Source organism: Aotus nancymaae, unplaced genomic scaffold, assembly GCF_030222135.1.
Source record: "Aotus nancymaae isolate 86718 unplaced genomic scaffold, 86718_ANA_hifiasm-v0.15.2.pri h1tg000010l, whole genome shotgun sequence".
NCBI classification, from domain to species: Eukaryota; Metazoa; Chordata; class Mammalia; order Primates; family Aotidae; genus Aotus; species Aotus nancymaae.
The window spans coordinates 28265795-28286854 of NW_026988421.1; the positions used below are offsets into that span (position 1 = coordinate 28265795).

The 21060-nt window shown below is 41.8% G+C and overlaps 1 protein-coding gene across 19 annotated transcripts in view; it reads right to left on the reverse strand.

The window, feature by feature from the left end:
• The window catches only part of GBF1 (golgi brefeldin A resistant guanine nucleotide exchange factor 1), a 142621-nt gene that overhangs the window by 31020 nt on the left and 90541 nt on the right, over positions 1-21060 (reverse strand). For all 19 annotated transcript variants that reach the window (XM_064373944.1, XM_064373945.1, XM_012439485.2 and 16 more), the window contains one exon: positions 3012-3143. In XM_064373944.1, the coding sequence (XP_064230014.1) occupies positions 3012-3143 (132 nt within the window). The remainder of the gene's footprint in view (positions 1-3011; positions 3144-21060) is intronic.

Consider the following 21060-nt stretch of genomic DNA (forward strand, 5'->3'; position numbering starts at 1 on the left):
CAAGCCATGAAATCAGTGGTACAAAAATTCTGGTCTGGCCGCTGTATGGGGGCAAATGAAAGGCCAGTCCTTAAAGGAGGATCTAAAATAATCTCTGAAACCTTGGATCATAGGAGCAAGAGGCGGGAGTTTTCTTCCAGAAGAACAGCCTAAACCCTTCTTTAAAATGTCCTCCTCTTCTGGCTACTCTGGAGCCAACTTGAGGGAAGTTGTCTCCTTTGCTTTTTTGGCTTTCATACACTCCTTCCTGCTCCTTTTCTCATGCTCACTGCAATCACCACCTCCAGCATTCTCCTTTCCCACCACAGGAAACTCCAATGACCAGCTGGCCTCAGGTCTCCAATGACCAGCCTGACTGCCAAGTTCAGGAAGGGGAGAGAGTAACACCAACAAGAGAGCAGAGGGAAAAGGCACAGCAGGGGCAGCCACTGGAGGCTGTGAAGAGAGATGACCTGCAGGTGGTGCTCAGCGCAAGGCTGGAAGTGGCTGGGCCTGATTTTGTTTAGGAAAAGTATGAAGCTAGGACTAGGGTGTCAGAGAGGCTGATGCACCTGTTCAGAAGCTAGCTGGTACCCAGGATTCCCGTTCAGGAATGCAGGAATGAATGCATCAGCTAAGCAAATCCAACATTTCTAGAATAGATAAAGGGTTTTCTTGCCCTGAATTGAAGACTATTTCCTCTTCTGGCTAGCTAAAGCCTGAGTCTAATCTTTTCTTGTCTCCCTACTTAAGAAACAAAGACAGTTGCCTGTTTTCTATGTTCTTCATCCTTGTACATGGGCTGCCAATCGGGGAATATGAATTCTCGAATTGAGTGTCAAGGCCAACTAAAAAAGGAATCCAAAGAAATATACCATAAACAAATTTAGATAACCTATAGGTTAGGGGAAATATTTGGCCTAGATTAGGAGCAAATATTTGTAATGCTATGATAGGCAATGGGTTATACAAAGAACTATACAAAGAACTCCTACAAATTGACATGAAAAACAAAAACAACTAAAAAAAATAAGTGGGGTGGGAGCTAGGGGAGGGACTGCGGAGGGTGGGGAAGGATGCCTGATGTAGGTGACGGGGGGATGGAGACAGCAAACCACCATGGCATGTGTGTACCTATGCAACAATCCTGCAAGATCTGCACATGTACCCCTGAACTTAAAGTACAATTAAAAAAAATAAGTGAAGGAGAGGAAATTCAAATGTTTCAACTGCAAGAAATTAAAACAACAAAAGGCTAGGTGCAATGGCTCATGCCCGTAATCCCAGTACTTTGAGAGGCTAAGGTGGTGGATTGCTTGAGCTCAGGAGTTCAAGACCAGCCTAGGCAACATGGTGAAACTCCATTTTTACTAAAAGTACAAAAACTAGCTGGGTGTGGTGGTGTGTGCCTATAGTCCCAGTTACTTGGGAGTTGGGGGTGGAAGGATCACCTGAGCCTGAAGGTCAAGGCTGCAGTGAGCTGTGATTGTGCCACTGCACTCTAGCCTGGGTGCAACAGAGCAAGACCCTGTCTCAAGAAACAAAACAAAACAAAACAAAAAAACCCCACTTTTTACCTACCAAGTTGGCACAAATAAATAAAAATGATAATATTCAGTGCTGATGACAGGGTAGGAAAGTGGAAATTCTCAATTACTGCTGGTGGAAGTGTAAATGTAAATGATGTAACCTTTTGGGGAAGCAACCTGGTAATAGCTATAAAAATGCAATATGCACATGGTCTTTAATCCAGGAATCCCAAGGTCAGAGATCTTTCATACATGAGTAAAATGAGTAAATAAGGACATGTGATCAAGGATGCTGATATTAGCATTATTTATGACTTCAATAGGAAACAATCTAAATATTAAATATTAATAAGAATGAGCACATGAGTTGTGTTATATCTGTATTACACTATGGAAATTATACAGCCACTAAAAGAAATCATACAAGGGGCTGAGGGAAGAGGGAAATAGGGACTTATTGCTTAATGTTAACTCCCTATTATGTTAAGTTTTTATTTGGGGTAATAAAAACGTTTGGAAAATAGATGGTGGTGATGGTTACACAACATTGTGAATGTAATTAATGTAAACTTAAAATCACGGAACTGGCAGCTGGGTGTGGTGGCTCATGCCCGTAATCCCAGCACTTTGGGAGGCCGAAGCAGGCCTGAGGTCGGGAGTTCGAGACTGGTCTCACCAACATGGAGAAACCTCGTCTCTACTACAAATACAAAATTAGCCAGGGGTGGTAGCACATGCCTGTAATCCCAGCTACTCAGGAGGCTGAGGCAGGATAATCACTTAAACCCAGGAGGTGGAGGCTGCGGTGAGCTGAGATCGCACCATTGCACTCCGGACTGGGCAAGTAAAGTTAAACTCCATCTCAGAAAAAAAAAAAAAAAAAAGATGGAAATGGCAAGTTTTATATATATTTTCTACAATATAAAAGAATAAATCAGATGACTATATCATGTACATTTAATACTATTAAGTGAAAAAAGAAAATATGTAGCACATAACCCTATTTTTATTTCATTTTAAAAAGGGATGGTACTTCATTTATAAACACACAGAAAAACATACAGAAAGATTCAAACTAGGCTGTTAACACTATTTGCCTAAAGGAGGAGGAGGAGCATTGAGAAAGATACAGGAGGGACATTAACTTTTCTTTTCATCACCTCTTGTTTGTCTTCTTACAACGTGCATGCATTATATCTGAAAAAGTAACTTTAAAAATAAACCTAACCAAATCTCAAAGGGTAAGGTACCACACCCTTAACTCCTCCCAAAGCATAGAGAAGCCAAAGTACCAAAGAAAGCTCTTCTCCTGTCGTTCCCACACTGAACAACATGAGTCAGCTAGCATGATGAGTAACCAATAACAATCCTATTTCTCTTCTACAAGAAAAGAGATGGCTGAGAAAAATTTCCCACTATCACCAGCTCAGCCTAAGGCCTAAGCACCCTGGGAGAGGTGGGAAATGAAGTACTGTGGTCATGCAACAAAGCCGGAGCTCTTACCTATAAGTGTGTAGGACAGGAACTTGTTGACAGAGGTGAGTGCCAGTCCAGTGATAGGGCCAGTGGTATCTTCAGAGCGAATCACTTCCAGAAAAGGACGAAGGAATACATTGGGCTCAATCTCAGAGAGTTCTGCAGGAAAATAAACAGAAATGAAGAGATACCATCTAACAAAAAGCTAAACCCTGGAAAAAGGTCCTTCTTGTTTGTGCCATGAGGCTAAAAGTCTTTGTTGCTGGGTGATCTTCTTCCCTCTAGATTACCTGGAATCAAATCCCAGACACTGCATTATTTTATCTGTAAAGTTTTCAGTATGTAGATCTAAAAGATTAGGAATCTTAAAAAAAAAAGGCACAATGTTATCTTTTTTTTTTTTTTTTTGAGACAGAGTCCTGCTCTGGAGTGCAGTGGCACGATCTCCGCTTACTGCAAACCTCCATCTCCACCTCAAGCCCTTCAGCCTCCTCAGTAGCTGGGACTACAGGTGTCTGCCACCATGCCTGGCTAATTTTGTATTTTTAGTAGAGATGGGGTTTCACCATGTTGCCCAGGTTGGTCTTGAACTCCTGAGCTCAAGCAATGTGCCCACCTTGGCCTCCGAAAGTGCTGAGATTACAGGCGTGAGTCACCATGCCCGCCCCACAATATTATCATACTTAAAAAGTTAATAAATGGTTAAAATGGTAAATTTTGCATTATATGTATTTTATCACAATTTTAAAAAATGAATAATTCTTCAATATCATCAAATATTGTAAGTCAATTTTCCATGCCCATTTCACCACCCTCCCCTGCGATATAAATAGGTAACCTCAACTTGGGTAGAGCCAACATAACCCTTAGGTCCCAGAGTGGGCCTCTGTCTTTATGTTCTTTGCTGTTATGGTCAGGGTCACTTCTCTTAGAGAAAGAGTGCAGCATATTCCAGGAGGCTGAGAGGAAACCTTGAGGCTTATAGTCCCTTGCTGAAAAACTAGTTTAACAAGAACAAAAGGCTGAGCAGTCTCTCAGTCATGGAGTGGAGGCAGTCTGTAATCTTAGAAGTTCCCAACCATTTTCTAGCCTGTTTCCTGCCTAGAGTAACTGCTCTGAGATGAACGGGCAATTGATAATCTTTATTTTACAGATGAGAAAAGGCTCAGATAAGATACATGATTGGCCCCAAATCACACAACTAATATGCAGAGCTGGGATTTGAATCCAGCCTATATGCCTATATGGTTCCAAAACTTGTAAAACCTCTTCATCTATTCTACCTGAATAGATGAAATTTTACTCCTGAATTTAGAAGATTTCATTCCAGGTCAAAGACTACTACACTGTACTTGCTCCCTACCCTACTCTGACCAGGATTTAATTTGTTTTTCTAGATTGTGCTGTGCTTTCATCTTTCAGAGAGACTAGCTCCCTAAAATGCTTCCTAAAGAGACTAAAAATGTTTAGGGATGTGATCTAGGCTGCCCCACCTTTAGAGACAAAAGGAAGCAGGGTTTCCTAAGCACCTTCATTTTCATGCAAATGTAGGGAACTGCCTACTCAATTCCTACCACCCCCACCCCCTTCCTGAGTAAACATTCCCTGGGCCCGGCTGCTCCTCAGATTAATGCTTTAATTAATTGGCAGATTGGGTAGCATTTTCCAAGCCTGTCTGTACAGTGGTCACATCAGCTGTAAAAAACCTGCTTCTCTTTCCCACTCCCCCACCTAGAGATGTAAAATTTACAGAAAAAACCTAGAGAAGAACGTGTGTGTGTGTGTGTGTGTGTGTGTGTGTGTGTGTGTAGCAGTGATGGTGGTGGAGGGTTGAGATACAAGGAATTTAAAGTATATGGAAAAACTGAAATACATAACATACTTTTAAAAAGCATATAAAAAATTTAAAGTCATCTAGTCTTGCTGCCTTAGGAACATGAATTATGTACAATTTGTTCTATTATCTTAAAAGTGGTCATATGTGATGTATTTGACATATAAATGTCTAGAGGAAAAAGTCTGAGAATCAGGACAGGAACAGATTTTCTGTGTTTTCATTTAGGTGCTACAACTATACTTGCGCTTCATGTCTTCCTTCATGGTGAAAGAATAGGGCAGTTTTACATCTGGGGTCCATACTTCTAGGGCGATGTGCATTCAGCCTCTTTTTGTTAATTTGGTAAAATTCTTTTTTTAAATGAATGACTCTATATAGCATGTAATTTTACAGCCAATTTTCAGATTGGCTTCCTTCATTCAAAATGGTGCCTTTGAAATTTGTCCAAGCTATTGCATTTATCAAAGCTTGTTCTTTTTTATTGCTAAGTAGTACTCATTGCTGTATGTACCAAAGTTTCTTTATCCATCCACTGGTTGAAGGACATGTGGGATCTCCAGTTTGGGACAATTATGAATGTAGCTGCTATAAACGTTCATGTATCAGTGTTTGTGTGAAGATAGGTTTCCACTTCCCTAGGGTAAGTACCTAGGGGTAGGATTTCTGGGTCAAAGGGTAAAGGTATGTTTAGCTTTACTGTCAAACTCTTTTCCAATGTCACTGTATCACTTTGTATTCCGACTAGCAATAAGAATTTTAGTTTCTCCACATCCTCTTCAGGACTTGATAGTGTTTTTACTGAAGTGATTCAAGTATGTAGGTAATAGTATCACCATGTGGTTTAAATTTGCATTTCTCTAATGACTAATTATGTTGAACATCTTTTCATGTACTTATTTGCCATCTGTATATTCTTTTGGGTGACATCTCTGTTCAAGTCTTTTATCCATTATTAAACTAAATTGTTTTCCTACTATTGCGTTTGGAGACTTCTTTATTCTGAATTCAAGTCCTTCAGTAGTGATATAATTATTTGTAAGTATTTTCTCCCAGTCTTAAGCTTATTTTTTTATTTTCTTAACTTCTTTCATAGAACAGACATTTTTACTCTTGATGAAGTCCAAATTACTGATATTTTATTGATTGTGTTTTGGTTTAATGTCTAAACTGACTCTGCCTAATTCCAGGTCACAAAGATTTCCACCCGCCCTCCACCGTTTTCTCCTAAAAGGTTTACAGATTTATGTTTTTCACCTATGATCTGTTTTGAGTTAATTTTTGTATAAGGTGTGAGGTTTAGATTGAGGCTCCTTTCTTCTTTGCCTAAGAATGTCCTGCTGTTTCCAACATGTCACATTAAATTGTCTTTGCACCTTGGTCAGAAATAAATTGACCAGGTCGGGCACTGGTGCCAACACTTTGGGAGACCGAGGTGGGTGGATCCCTTGAGTCTGGGAGTTCGAGACCAGCCTGGGCAACATAGTGAGACTGTCTCTATAGAAAATAATTGAAACAAACAACAACAACAACAAAAACAGGCATGGTCCAGGAGCAGTGGCTCATGCCTATAATCCCGGCACTTTAGGAGGCTGAGGTGTGTGGATCACCAGGTTGGTCAGGAGGCCAGCCTGGCAAACATGGTGAAACCCCATCTCTACCAAAAAATACAAAAATTAGCAGAGCATGGTGGCACGCACCTGTAGTCCCAGCTGCTGGGGAGGCTGAGGTGGAAGAATAGCTTGAACACAGGAGTTAGAGGTTATGGTGAGCTGAGACTGTGCCACTGCACTCCAGCCTGGGTGACAGAGTGAGATCCTATCTCAAAAAAAAAAATTAACCAGGCATGATGGCACATGCCTGTAGTCCCAGCTACTCAGGAGGCGGAGGTGGGAGGATTGCTTGAGCCTGGGAGGCTGAGGCTGCAGTGCACTGTGATCATACCACTGCACTCCAGCCTGGGTGACAAAGCGAGATCCTATTCCAAAAAATAAAAATTAAGATTAAAAATAAATTGGCCATACTTGTGTGAGTCTCTTCTGGGTTCTCTGTTCTGTTTCACTGTATGTGTCTAAGTCTGACAACAGCACACTGTGTTAATTATTAGAGATATATACTAACTCTTTGAGACGGAGTCGCATTCTGTCGCCTAGGCTGGAATGCAGTGGCATGAACTCGGCTCACTACAACCTCCGCCTCCTGGGTTCAAGCGATTCTTGTGCCTCAGCCTCCCCAGTAGCTGGGATTACAGGCACATGCCACCTCGCCTAGCTAATTTTTGTATTTTCAGTAGTGATGGGGCTTCGTCACGTTGGCCAGGCTGGTCTCGAACTCCTGACCTCAGGTGATCTGCCTGCTTTGGCCTCCCAAGGTTCTGGGATTACAGGTGTTAGCCACTGCACCTGGCCTATACTAAGTCTTAATAACAGTGGTATGATTCCTCTAACTTCATTTTTTTTTCCCCAGCATCATTCAGTGTTCAAATTCAAATGGAAAGGCAAAGGAACTGAAGATAAACTTGCCTTGCTGGAAATTTGAAAGGAACTGCATTGACCCTATAGATCAATTTGGGGAGACATGACATCTTTGCTATGTTATGCCAACCAAGTCATGAACATGGTAAGTCTCTCCATTATTCAGATCTTGGTTTCTCTCATCACTGTATTGTAGTGTTTAGCATACAGATTTGATATGTGTTCAGTTAGATTTATACCTAAGTATTTAATTTCATTTGGAGTATTTGTAAATGGTATTGTGTGTAAATTTCAGTTTCTATATGTTCATTGTTAGTATACAAAAATGAGATTGATTTTTGTGTGCTGACCTTGTGTCCTGTAACCTTACTAAAGTCACTTATTAGTTCAAGGAGTTTGCTGGTTGATTCCTTGGGGTGTATATAATGCAGATAACATGATTTTATATATGTGTGTGTGTAAATTGTGATATATATGTATATGTATATATATGTATATACATATATATAATTATGCTATCTGCAAATATGGACAATTTTATTTCTTCCTTTCCAATTTATATGCCATTTATTTCCTTTTCTTGTTTTATTTTTACCAGCTAGGACTTTCAGTACTATAAAAGTAGACATCTTACCTTGTTCTTAATTTTAGGGTGAATACATTCAGTGTTTCACTGTAAAGTATGATGTTAGCCATAAGTTTTTTGTAGATGTTCATTATCATGAATGGATGTTATATGTTGTTAAATGCCTTTTGTCAATTGATATGATTGTGTAGTTTCTCTTTTATTTATTTATTTATTTGAGACAAGGTTTCACTCTGTCACCCATGCTGGAGTGCAGTGTTGTGATCATGGCTTACTGCAGCCTTGACCTCCGGGACTCAAGTGATCCTCAGCATCCTGAGTAGCTGGGACTACAGGTGTGCCACCACACCCGGTAATTTTTGTAGAGATGAGGTTTTGCCATGTTGACCAGGCTGGTCTTGAACTCCTGGGCTTAAGTGACTCACCCTCCTTGGCCTCCCTAAGTGCTGGGATTATAGGCATAAGCCACTGGGCCAGGCCTGGTTTTTCTTCTTTAGAATGTTAACATGAAAGACTGGATGATTTTCAGATACTGAATCAGCCTTGCATTCCTGGCATAAACCTCACTTAGTCTTGGTGTATTACTCTTTTTATATATTGCTAGATTTGATTTGCCAGTCTTCTGCCTCTTAAGATGAAGAACTCAATATGGCACTGAAAGCCTTGGCAGAGGCAGGAGTGACACCATACAGAGGCCAGGACAAAATATCATGGAGGATTCTCTGTAGGCTCTATGTGTAACCCCACACAGCATACAATCCAGTCAATGTACTAGGGATCAGTAGTCTCACTCCTATCAATAGCCAGACATATGATACCCAAGACATGCATCTGTCAAATTAGATAGTTGAAATCGGCAGGCTGCAGTGGCTCACACCTGTAATCCCAGCCGTTTGAGAGGCCCAGGCAGGTGGATCACTTGAGGTCAAGAGTTTGAGACCAGCCTGGCCAACAGAGTGAAACCGTGTCTCTACTAAAAAGACAAAAATATGAGCCTGGTGTGGTGGCACGTGCCTGTAATCCCAGCTACTTTGGAGGCTGAGGCACAAGAATGGCTTGAACCTGGGAGGTGGAGGCTGCAATGAGCCGAGATGGCACCACTGCCCTCCAGCCTGGGTGACAAGAGGGAGACTCTGTTTCAGGGGGCAAAAAAAAAAAAAAAGATATTTGTAAACTATGACTGCTAAGATATGTTTATTCCAGCACTTCCATTTTGTAAGTCAGTGCTTTATAGAAACCTACTGATGAAAAACTAGAAGGGCTAAACTTTTCAATAAGTCCACCAGGAACCTTCATTATCATGTCACTTCCCAACGCCTTCGAAAAAAGAGAATCATGAAATACAAAGTTAACTTTCCCCAAAGAGTTCTGTCTAGGGAGAACAAGAGTTTTGCTCTCTAGTTTCAACTGTTGAAGGGAAGTTAAACTCCTAGCGGAGTATCACTAGTAAAGTTGGGTATGTATGTATGTATGTATGTATGTATGTATGTATGTATGTGTGTATGTATGTATTTATTTATTTGAGATGAAGTCTTGCTCTGTCGCCCAGGCTGGAGTGCAGTGGCACATCTTGGCTCATTACAACCTCTGTCTCCGGGTTCAAGCAATTCTCCTGCCTCAGCCTCCCAGGTAGTTGGGATTACAGGTGTGTATCACCATGCTTAGCTAATTTTTGTATTTTTAGTAGAGACGGGGTTTCTTCATGTTGTCCAGGCTGGTCTCGAACTCCACTCCTGTCCTCAGGTGATCCACCTGCCTCAGTCTCCCAAAGTGCTGGGATTATAAGCATGAGCCACTATGTCCAGCCATTAGTAAGGATATTTCTGATTTAAGGGGTACCTTTTTGTAAACATGTAATTTTAAAACAAACAAATTTGAATTTGTAATCCTGGTGAGATGTTCAGATAATCCTCTAGAACAGTGCTTGTCAAATTATCTGTGGTGAAGAGCCAGTTTTTTTTCTTTATGTCAATTCACTGCAGACCCATAGTTTTATAAAATACAATGAATTACTAGAAAAATTTAAAAAAACATAGTCCAATTTTTTATTACTAGAATCAACATACATGTAACTACTGTCACACTGTTATAAAAATTTTTAAATACTTTCAATTTCTGTATATATCTTTGTGTATTAAGAAGCAGTTTGTAGACTGCATCAGTTTTCTAGGGAACTGTTACTCAGAGATTAAATGTTACCCTAGAAAAATAAGTCATAATTTTGACTGATCATTCAGGAAAATCCTCCAAATCCTAGGATATTACAGCTAAAATAGGGCCTTAAAATAATTTATAATGAGGTAATTGAGATTTAGGGAAGTTAAGTAATTTGTACAAGTTAGTGTTAGAACCAGGACTAGAAGTTGAGGGCACTAGGTAAAATCATGGGCTTTCGAGGAGGATTCAAATCCCAGTTCTGCAACTTAATAGCTATGTGACTTTAGTTACTTAAATGTTCTAGGTCTCTAATTTTATTACTTGTAAAATGGGTATTAGATAATTTAAATAAATTACATTTAAAATAAGTAATAATAGCAACTAACATTCATTGAGCATATAATATGTGCCAGGCATGGTATTAAGCAATTTACACACATTATCTCATTTGATGCATGTAAACACTTGGTACAATGCATGGAATAAAGTGTAAAATAAATATAACTAAGATATTGTTCTAGTTTTTAGCTCTAGAGTCACAGCAGTCCAGTGTTCCCTATATTGTATACTAGTTCATTTCTTAAGATTTAAGTAACTATCAAAAAAAAAAAGTTCTACCTTTGACTCATAAACCATAAAAGGAATTCAAGTTAAGGATAAATACTGAGATAACAAGTGGCTGTTATTTATGGTGCAATTTGGGATGGCACTTTTAATTTCTGAGGGCTCCAGCTTTCTCCAAGGTGTCAGAGAAAGACAGGCTTCCTTTTTAAAATGAATTATTAAAGTACTCATCCTCATTTTAGAAGAGTTAACAGTAACAGCAGCAACTAACATTTATTACCTGTGCCATGCCATGTGCTATGCACTTTACGTACCTTCACTCTTCATAATTATCCCCACTTTGAAGATGAAAATGAGGCTTAGAAAGGATAAGGAGATGTCCCCACCAGCTAAGATCATACAATTAGCTAGCAGTGGAACTGGGAATCAAATCCAGGTCCATCTGACTCCAAAAGCTCTGCTCATAGCCATCCGACTTTACTGCTTCCTACGAGGCTAGAACAGAAAGGTTTCTGGTGTCCTATCTCCCAGTTCAGCTTGGCTGGGGACTGAGATTCAATTGTTTGGATCTTCTCGAGAAGAGTGAGAAGAACTGCCTGAGTCCTTCAGGAGAAAAGTGCCATGATTCTACTCATAGTAAGCAGGCTGAACAATTTCACAACCAAGGAGACATCCGACACCTCAGCCAAGCCGCCAAAATTCCCGCCCTGGAAGGCTGTCAACCTCAAGGCACAAACAGTCCAGTAAACACAGAGTGCAGATTAGGTAGAGGGGTGCTCTGAAGGTGACTAGTCCATGTTCTAAGATGAACCAGTCATCTGGGGGAAAAAGGGTACAAAGAGGAGAAATCTAACCCCTTAGTGGAGAAGGAACACTTGGAATCCTTCTAGAATCAAATCCAGGTCCAATTTCTGGACCGTCAGTAACAAATTACAATAAGGATTATTAAATTATTTCTGGAGAGGCTCATAAGCCACTTCAACCCAAAGCAAAGTGAAGTCCTTTGGAGATGTCTTGGTGGTGTTCTGCTCATACTGCGTTCAAAATGACTGGGCAGGGTGCTTCACTCCCCATATTACGATATTAAAACAAAAGTGTCAATTTGGCCCAATGTCAGTCTGAGAATCTGCAGATGTCCCCCAATTCTCCTGTCTTCTCAAATGATGAGGTGACCTGTCCAAAAGGGGGTTGAATCTTGACATTGTTTTCTCTTCTCATGTCAGAGCTGCTACCCTTTCTGATAATCTAAGTCAAAGGCCTCAACATGTGGCCTGAAGCACTGCCCTTGGACAAAACAGAACACTCTCCTAAGCTACAAGGGAACAGCCACCATCCTCCCAGAAGGCTGTATTCTCCAGGCCGCAGCAGCCTTTTCTCATTTGGCCAGCATTGGGCTGGCACATTCCTGAGCCAAAATGCACACATAAGCTGCTTTCCCTGGTAGCGAAGCTCTTCACTCCTGAGTGACTCTTATCAGGGGCAGTTGGGCATTCTCAATTGGATTACGCTGACAAGGAAAAAGGCCTGCAGTATGTTATTTCAACACCATTTGGCTTCAGAAATGCCTGTCTCGACCTTTTTGCCCTCAGAGCCTACTTCTCTCTTCTTGCTTTCTAGAGGGTCACCAGCCTGCTCCCATGCTTGTTCTTTACCCTGCAAATATTGGCACATGTTCCTGAAGACAGAATGCCATCATTCACAAGATGGATCATGTATAACAGTCTAATAAATCACAGCATGATAAAAAAAGAAATCTAGTTCATTTACCCCTCTAACATTTCTGTATCCAGAGACAGACAACAAAAGCTTTTTGGTTTTAGGCTTTTGTGTCTATATCTGTACATTCCATTTTAGGAGAAAGTGTTAGGTCTCATATGCTACTTTTCTGACTATGCTGTATAACCCAGGAATATACTTCTTGCAAAAGTCAAGACTGATAGTGGTCTACAAAAATTTCTGATGTATGGTAAACTCAGTAGGAAGGAGCTGTGTTCTTTTTGGTCACTAGAGGATATCAAGAATAGTGGTCCAGGCCAGGTGTGGTGGCCTACACCTATAATCCCAGCACTTTGGGAGCCTGAGGCAGGAGAATCACTTGTGCCCAGTAGTTCAACACCAGCCAGGGCAACATAGTGAGACTTCATCTGTACAAAATATGAAAAAATTAGCCAGGCATAGTGGTGTGCACTTGTGGTCCTGGCTACTTGGGAAACTGAGGTGAGCCCTGATTGTACCACTGTACTCCAGCCTGAGCAACAGAGTGAAACCCTGTTTCAAAAAGAAGAAAAAAAAAGGGAAGGGTAGTGGTCCAAAGAATGATCAAAGCTAAACTCTGGCAAAGCCAGAAGCCTCTGGAATAACTGCCACACCTCTCGTACCTTTGTTTATCAGCTTCAAAGTTTTCCAGACCTGTGAATGGACAGGTGGGAATTTAGACTGGTTTCAGGAAATGATTACAGAAAACTCTGTCAAAAGGCAGGTCCCATAGCTATATTTCCTAGCCTGGGCTTAAGGGTCAAACCCAGACAGTCCTTTGCAACCCTGCCCTATACGACAGGGGATATGAAATAAGAAATGCACTAGGCCCAATTCTGGTTCTGTCATTAACTGTGTGACCTTGGGCAAAAACACTTCCTTCTCTGGGCCACAGTTTCCTCATCCATTGGGATTTCCTGGGGAAAGTGGTGGTGGTGATAGTAATTTAACTAGATTCTTTAAAGCCCCTTTAGGTCCCTAAAACTTATGATTCTAAATGCAAAGTACCATTTGGGAGTAAATGCACACAAATGCAGACAGTCTAGCCTGGAAGGAAGGCAATTCCTGTTTGTTTGTCTAAGATCTTGAAATGGCTCTTTTCTCAGCTATCACACAACAGTTTCTCAGATCTGTTTCCTTTTATCAAACAAATTCTCAGCTTCTCAGGATGCTTTTAGCCTTATGGGGTTATTATCTTTGACATTATGATTTTTAAGAAACAAAGTATGATTATGGCTTAATCACTGCTGCATCCAGGTAAAAGGAGGATCCACAGGTTCACTTAGGGCCAGCAATAAAAGATAATGGTACCAGCCACTTACATTAAAACAGGCAAATTAGGCTGGGGGTGGTGGCTTACACCTGTCATCCCAGCACTTTGGGAGGCCGAGGTGGGCAGATCACTTGAGGTCAGGAGTTAGATACCAACCAGCCTGGACAACATGGTGAAATCCTGTCTCTACAAAAAGTATAAAAATTAGTTGGGCATGGTGGTACGCGTCTGTAATTCCAGCTACTCTGGTAGCTGAGACATGAGAATTGCTTGAGCCTGGGAAGCAGAGATTGCAGTGAGCTGAGATCGTACCATTTGTACTCCAGCCTGGGCAACAGAGAAAGACTCTGTCGTAAAACAAACAAACAAAAAAGACAAATTACAGTTGTCTCTCTCTATCTGTGGATCCAACATCAGTGTATACGATCAACCACAGATCAAAAATATTCAGAAAAAAATAAATGAATGGTTGCATCTGTACTGAACATCTACAAAGTTAGTTTTTTCCTTATCATTATTCCCTAAATATGGTATAACTATTTACATAGTATTTATATTGAGTTAGGCATTATAAGTAATCTAGAGATGATTTAAAGTACATGGGAAGGCCAGGTGTGGTGGCTCACTCCTGTAATCCCAGAACTTTGGGAGGCTGAGGCCCACGGATTACCTGAGGTCAGGAGTTCGAGACCAGCCTGGCCAACATAGTGAAACCCTATCTCTATTAAAAATACAAAAATTAGCCAGGCATGGTGGCAGAGACCTGTAATCCCAGTTATTTGGGAGGTTGAGGCAGGAGAATCACTTGAACCCAGGAGGCAGAGGTTGCAATGAGCCGAGATCATGCCACTGTACTCTAGCCTGGGCGACAGAGCGAGATTCTGTCTCAAAAAAAAAGAAAAAAGAAAAAAGAAAAAAATTAGCCATGTGTGGTGGCGTGCACCTGTAGTCCCAGCTACTAGGGAGGCTGAATTGGGGGGTGGATCGCTTGAGCACAGAGATGTCATGGCTGCAGTGAGCCGTGATGGCACCTCTGCATGCCAGTCTGGGCGACAGAGTGAGGCCCTGTCTAAAAAAACAAACAACAACAAAACAAACCCTTAGGAAAGTGTTCACTTTTCAGGCTGATCAATCCCTCAAAGGCCAACCCAACCTGTTTTACCTCTCTCTCTCTCTCTCTCTCTCTCTCTCTCTCTCTCTCTCTCTCTCGCCCAGGCTGTTTTTTTTGTTGTTGTTGTTGTTTTTTGAGGCGGAGTCTCACTCTGTAGCCCAAGCTGGAATGCAGTGGTGCAATCTCCGCTCACTGCAACCTCGGCCTCCCAGATTCAAGCGATTCTCCTGCCTCAGCCTTCTGAGTAGCTGGGACTACAGGCGCGCACCACCACGCCTGACTAATTTTTTGTGTTTTTAGTAGAGACAGGGTTTCACTGTGTTAGCCAGGATGGTCTCAATCTCCAGACCTCATGATCTACCCACCTCGGCCTCCCAAAGCGCTGGGATTATAGGTGTCAGCCACCGTGCCTGGCCCAGGCTGGTCTTAAACTCCTGGGCTCAAGCAATCCACCTGCCTTGGCCCTCAAATTGATGGGACTATAGGCATGAGATACCGTGCCCAGCTCCAATCTGTTTTTATGAATAAAAACCCTAAACCTTAACTCTCTGATTAAACACGAGCAATTCCTGAATGTATATACCTTGGGGTTACACTTAAAGCCTGAAAACCCCAGGGATTAGAAATCATAATTTTATATTTTCTCCTAAACTGTCATTGATAAGTACTTTGTGGAACATCATGTTCAAGAGGCCCCAACCTAACCCAGAGATTACATAAGAACTCCTTCTCCCTAGATATCTGGTGCAAAAACGTTCAAGATGACCATGACAGAAAATTGTTTTTGTCATCTATATATGCTCTCTGGCTTGAACATCTTTGTCAGGACCTTGCCCCCATCTCCATCCCTACAGCAGCTCAACCTCTCCTTAGAGAGAGGATAGGAAGAGAATGTATTTTTTCAGGGTTGAAATCCCTAACAGCATATGTATCCCACAGCAGGCTGCTTTCAGTAAATCTCTGCTCCTGAAATCGTCATTTTTGCCATTGTCTCCTTGCTGAGTGAGGCTATCCTGGTCTGCCTGAAGTCAGATTTAGCCTCCACTTTCAAAAGATAAGACAAGCACTTAAAGGCAGCACACACATGGGAAAATAGTTTATTGTATGATTTTGTCCAATATGATGTATGAATCCTGATTGGAAGAGGAATGAGTTTCCTACCTTGGGCATTCCTGCTAAATAGCCAGGTTAACTTGCTGCTAAGGAGCTGCTATCTACCACCCTTACAAGAATCCCATTTTATTGCCAGAACAACAACCTTAATTTGCCTCAGACATCAGCAACAGCTACATTACATTATTATTATTATTATTTTGAGACGAAGTTTTGCTCTTGTCACCCAGGTTGGAGTGCAATGGTGTGATTTCAGCTCACTGAAACCTCTGGCTCCTGGATTCAAGCGATTCTCCTGCCTCAGCCTCCTGATTAGCTGGGCTTACAGGCACATGCCACTACACTCTGCTAATTTTTGTATTTTTAGTAGAGATGAGGTTTTGCCATGTTGGCCAGGCTGGTTTTGAACTCCTGACCTGAGGTGATCTGCCTGCCTCAGCCTCCCAAAGTGCTAGGATTACAGGCATGAGCCACCATGCCCAGCCAGCTACATTATATTATTATACATAATTACCATATATAGATTATTTTATTTTATCCTCCCAATAACTCTGGGAAATAGTGTTACTGTCCTCACTTTACAGATAAGGACATCAAGGCTCTAAGAGGTTAAGTAACTTACCCAAGGACACACAGTAAGTGGAAGAGATAAAATTTGAATCCAGGTCTATTGTGACTCCAAAGCCACTGCATTACACTCTTCAGTATTACACCATGGTATGGTACAGGGGGTTTTTGTTTGTTTTTTCTAAGACAGAGTCTTGCTCTGTTGCTCAGGCTGGAGTGCAATAGTGCCATTAGAGCTCACCACAAACTCAAACTCTTAGGCTCAAAAGCAATCCTTCTGCCTCAGACTCCTGAGTGGCTAAGACTACCAGCATGTGCCACCATGCCCAGCTAATTTTAAAAATATTTTGTAGATATGGGGTCTTGCCACGTTGCCCAGGCTGGTCTTGAACTCCTAACCTCAAATGATCCTCCTGCCTCAGCCTCCCAAAGTGCTGGGATTATAGGTGTAAGCCACCATGCCTAGCCTATTGTATAAGTTTACTACTAGATATGTTAACTGCATGACTTGGATGACAAATACAAATTTAAAACTCAACCATCCTAAATTGAAGTTTCTTCTGCACCTCTCCTTCTCCTAACCAGTGCCTAAACATTGTTAGTTATTGACTGTAGTACTGCCATACAAATTAAGTGTCAGGTTTACCTAGGTTCCCTCCTAATCCAAACAGGGAGAGTAAGGCCCCTTTAACAAGGCTGGCAGGGATAAATGAGGCCCACAGGGACTGGCCTCAATCATATCTCAGAGGCCCGAGGACAGACTGATCCATCTGTCTTACTGAGAGCACAAGTTTGATGCATATCAACCCTAAATACTAGTTCTCTTCTTTCTAAAGGAAATTGGCACATATTGAAAGGAAAACAATTCAGTTATAACATACAGACAAACCAGAGCTACTGTGGCCCTTCACTCTGCTTTGTTGTTTTCTGCATGCACTGTATAAGACCAAGCCCGACTTAAGCAGGCAATTTGAAAGCCCAGGAGAAATTAAAAACTTCTGTTGGTGTACTTGACAACAAAACAATTCACCCAGCTTTATGGAGTCATTACACTTGAAGCAGCTTTTTCAATCCAAATTTCTTTCATAGTCTAGTAAAAAATTTCATTGTTCAACAGCAGCCAAGAAGAGAAGACAATTATAGGTTTATTATCAATTATCACGATGTTAGGTCTTCTCTAGTGAAAGAGACAAAGAGGAAATTAAAAAGAGCTCAATTCTGAACTGACATCAGCCAAGTCTACAGGTGATGAAGAAGCCTGAAGAGGTAATAGTCAAAGCTCCTGGAGAAGAATCAGAGAATCCCCCATCTCAATTACAGGACTGCTAAATAAACTTTCCCTATCTCTTCATTGCATAGTACCTTACTTATTCACTTTTTCTCAAGAGCTGGAAATAGTTATGACAGCAGCATATCATAAATTATTAGCGACACCAAAACTAAGGGGTCTTTTTTTTTTTTGAGACACGGTCTCGCTCTGTCACCCCAGCTGGAGTACAGTGGCGAGATCTTGGCTCACTGCAACCTCATAAGTGATCCTTCCACCTCAGCCTCCTGAGTAGCTGGGACCTACAGACGTGTGCCACCATGCTTGACTAATTTAAAAAAAATTTTTCTTTGTCTTGCTATGTTGCCCAGGCTGGTTTCAAACTACTGGGCTCAAGTGATCCTCCTGCATTGGCCTCCCAAAGTGCCGGGATTATAAGCATGAGCCGCCATGCCCAGCCAGATTAAGAAGTCTTTATGGTGCTTTAGCCACCCTCATGCTAAAGGGTGGCTAGCCCTTGTCATCAAGAACTTTATGGTAAGGAAATATTTCCTATTTTACTGATGGGGAAAACAAAGGCATCAAAAATAGATGGAGCTAGGACAAGTACTCTAATTGCTTGCCACTGCTGTCTCTAGACATGTCTGTGAGCTGGACAGTAAACAATTAAAGTTTATGGGAGAAGCAGTACCCTCAAAAGTCACACCTTAATTGCTCTGAAAGGTGCTGATAGAATCTTTAAGACAGCTGAATCTGGAGGAGCAATCCTGAAAGGGTTGGAAAACAACTTCACAAAACATGAGCCAGAAGCTGGGCCCAGCCAACACCTGTTTCCCCAACACTGTCTGTCTGTCTGTCTCTCGTTTTATCCCAACTGCACACTTAATACAAAAGCTCCATTATTCTGGTAAAGTTGCATTCCAGCGCAGAGTGCAGAGTTAATGTTTTTTACAGCCACATGCCTCCTTGTGATGGATGACCACTTTATAAAAAAATACTTTGTGCTCAATCAACTTACAAATAATGGATATTCCACTACATGGCATTTAAAACATAACCAAATTCAGAAAAATCCAGAAAGAAATAATAGAAACAAGAATGATTCCTAGAAAGAGAGGAGGGCCACAAGAGAATCCTCTGTAAGTCCTTCACTCCTAAAGAATGTATCCATTGTCTTACTGAAGGATATCTGAGTTGCTTCCAGTTTTTGACTATTACTGCTATACACATTCCTATACAAGTCTTTTTGCGAACATGCTTGTTTCTCTTGACTAAATGCCTAAGAGTGAAAGTGCTCAGCCACAGGGTAGATGTGTGTTGAACTTTAAAAGAAACAGTTCTTCTATGTCGCTGCACACCCCTCCCCTCCCTGCCAGCTCTGTATTTTCCTCCCCTAAGGGCCTAGGTTCTTTAAGTTGAGGATTTGGCAGGAGAGAAGAAGCCACATCATGAGGATCCCTGCTGCCAGAGCACAGTAGCCTGAATTGGACACTTAAAAAGCTGAAACAGGTGTTTGAAACCCTACTCCTCCCTCCTTATTTGGTGCCAGCCCCCTGAGAGGTTAAGTCTTGGCCAGTAGAATTCGGCTCATCTAATGGATGCCGATTAGGGACTTTTATAGGACGTAGCTACATAATAGTGTATATGCTGTGACCTGGTACATTTAAAGCAGGTAAATGAACATCTTCAACTTAAGGAAGGGGGCCTCTGGTGGCTCAAATGCTCTTGAGCAGAGGGTAGTCAGGCTATGTGCCAGATGAAAGCCCTTCTCTAACCTCTACCTTTTCTCCTTATATATCCATACAATTGACTATCACTCAGAAAAACAAAACGGAAAAAAAAAACTAAGTACAACCATAGTAATAGACAAGTAAGACAGACATTTAGTTCCAGAGCTGCCACTACTCTGTTATGAGGCCTTGCATGAAATGACCTTTTCTGAGCCACAGTAATTTCCCTATAAAATAGGCCGGGTAACCTCTACATTTCATTTTAGCTCTAACACTATATGATTTTAAAACTGAAAAGTGTAGGCCAGGCATGGTGGCTCATGCCTGTAATCTCAGCACTTTGGGAGGCTGAGGCAAGTGGATCACTTGAGGTCAGGAGTTCAAGACTAGCCTGGCCAACATGGCAAAACCCCATCTCTACTAAAAATATAAAAATTAGCCGGGCATGGTGGCACGTGCCTGTGATCCCACCTACTCGGGAGGCTGAGGCACGAAAATTGCTTGAACCCAGGAGGCAGAGGCTGCAGTGAGCTGAAATTGTGCCACTGCACTCCAGCCTGGGTGACGGAGTAAGACTGTGTCTTAAAACAAACAAACAAACAACAACAACAAAAAAAAAACTCTTAAAAGTTCAGGGGCCTCCAGAATGAAATGGGAAAGGCAAGTCCTGTAGTCCTTCTCAGCATTTTTTTTTTGAGACAGAGTCTTGCTCTGTCACCCAAGCTGGAGTGCAGTGGCACAATCTCAGCTCACTGCAACCTCCATCTCCTGGGTTAAAGCAATTCTCCTGCCTCAGCCTCACAAGTAGCTGGAATTACAGGCGCACACCACCACACCCAGCTATTTTTTGCATTTTTAGTAGACACAGGGTTTCACCATGTTGGCCAGGCTGGTCTTGAACTCCTGACCTCAGGTAATCTGCTGGACTTGGCCTCCCAAAGTGCTGGGATTACAGGCGTTAGCCACAATGCCTGGCCCTTCTCAGCATTCTTATAGAGACTTGTCCTTTAGCTTAATGAGGATCCCAAGAGGGATTCTGCCTATCGTGTGAAATAACTACTCCCCCTAACACTTAGGGAATTAGATTCAGGGAGAAAGGCAACAAACTTTAGTGAAAAGCCGCTACCATGGCAAACACCCAATATGGCATGGCATAAAAGAAGAGTAGAAAGCCTAAGAATCCAGAGGTGAAGACCAAAGAAGAAAACAATCGTATACTGAGTGCATACTGTAGATGAAGTATGCATTGTACTAGGCACCCTGCACACATCAGCTCATGTGATTCTCACAAGAATACTATACGGCGAGTTTTTATATTCATTTTGCAGATGAAAAAAATGGAGATTCAAAAAGATCAGCCAGGAGAAGTGGCTCATGCCTGTAATCCCAGCACTTTGGGAGGCCAAGGTGACAGGTCACTTGAGGTCAAGAGTTTGAGATCAGCCTGGCCAACATGGTGAAACCCTATCTCTACTAAAAAACACAAAAATTAGCCTGGCGTGGTGGTGGGCACTTGTAATCCCAGCTGTTGGGAAGCTGAGGCAGGAGAATCGCTTAAACCTGGAAGGCGGAGGTTGCAGTGAGCCGAATCGTGCTACTGCACTCCAGCCTAGGTGACAAAGCAGAACTCCCTCTCAAATAATAA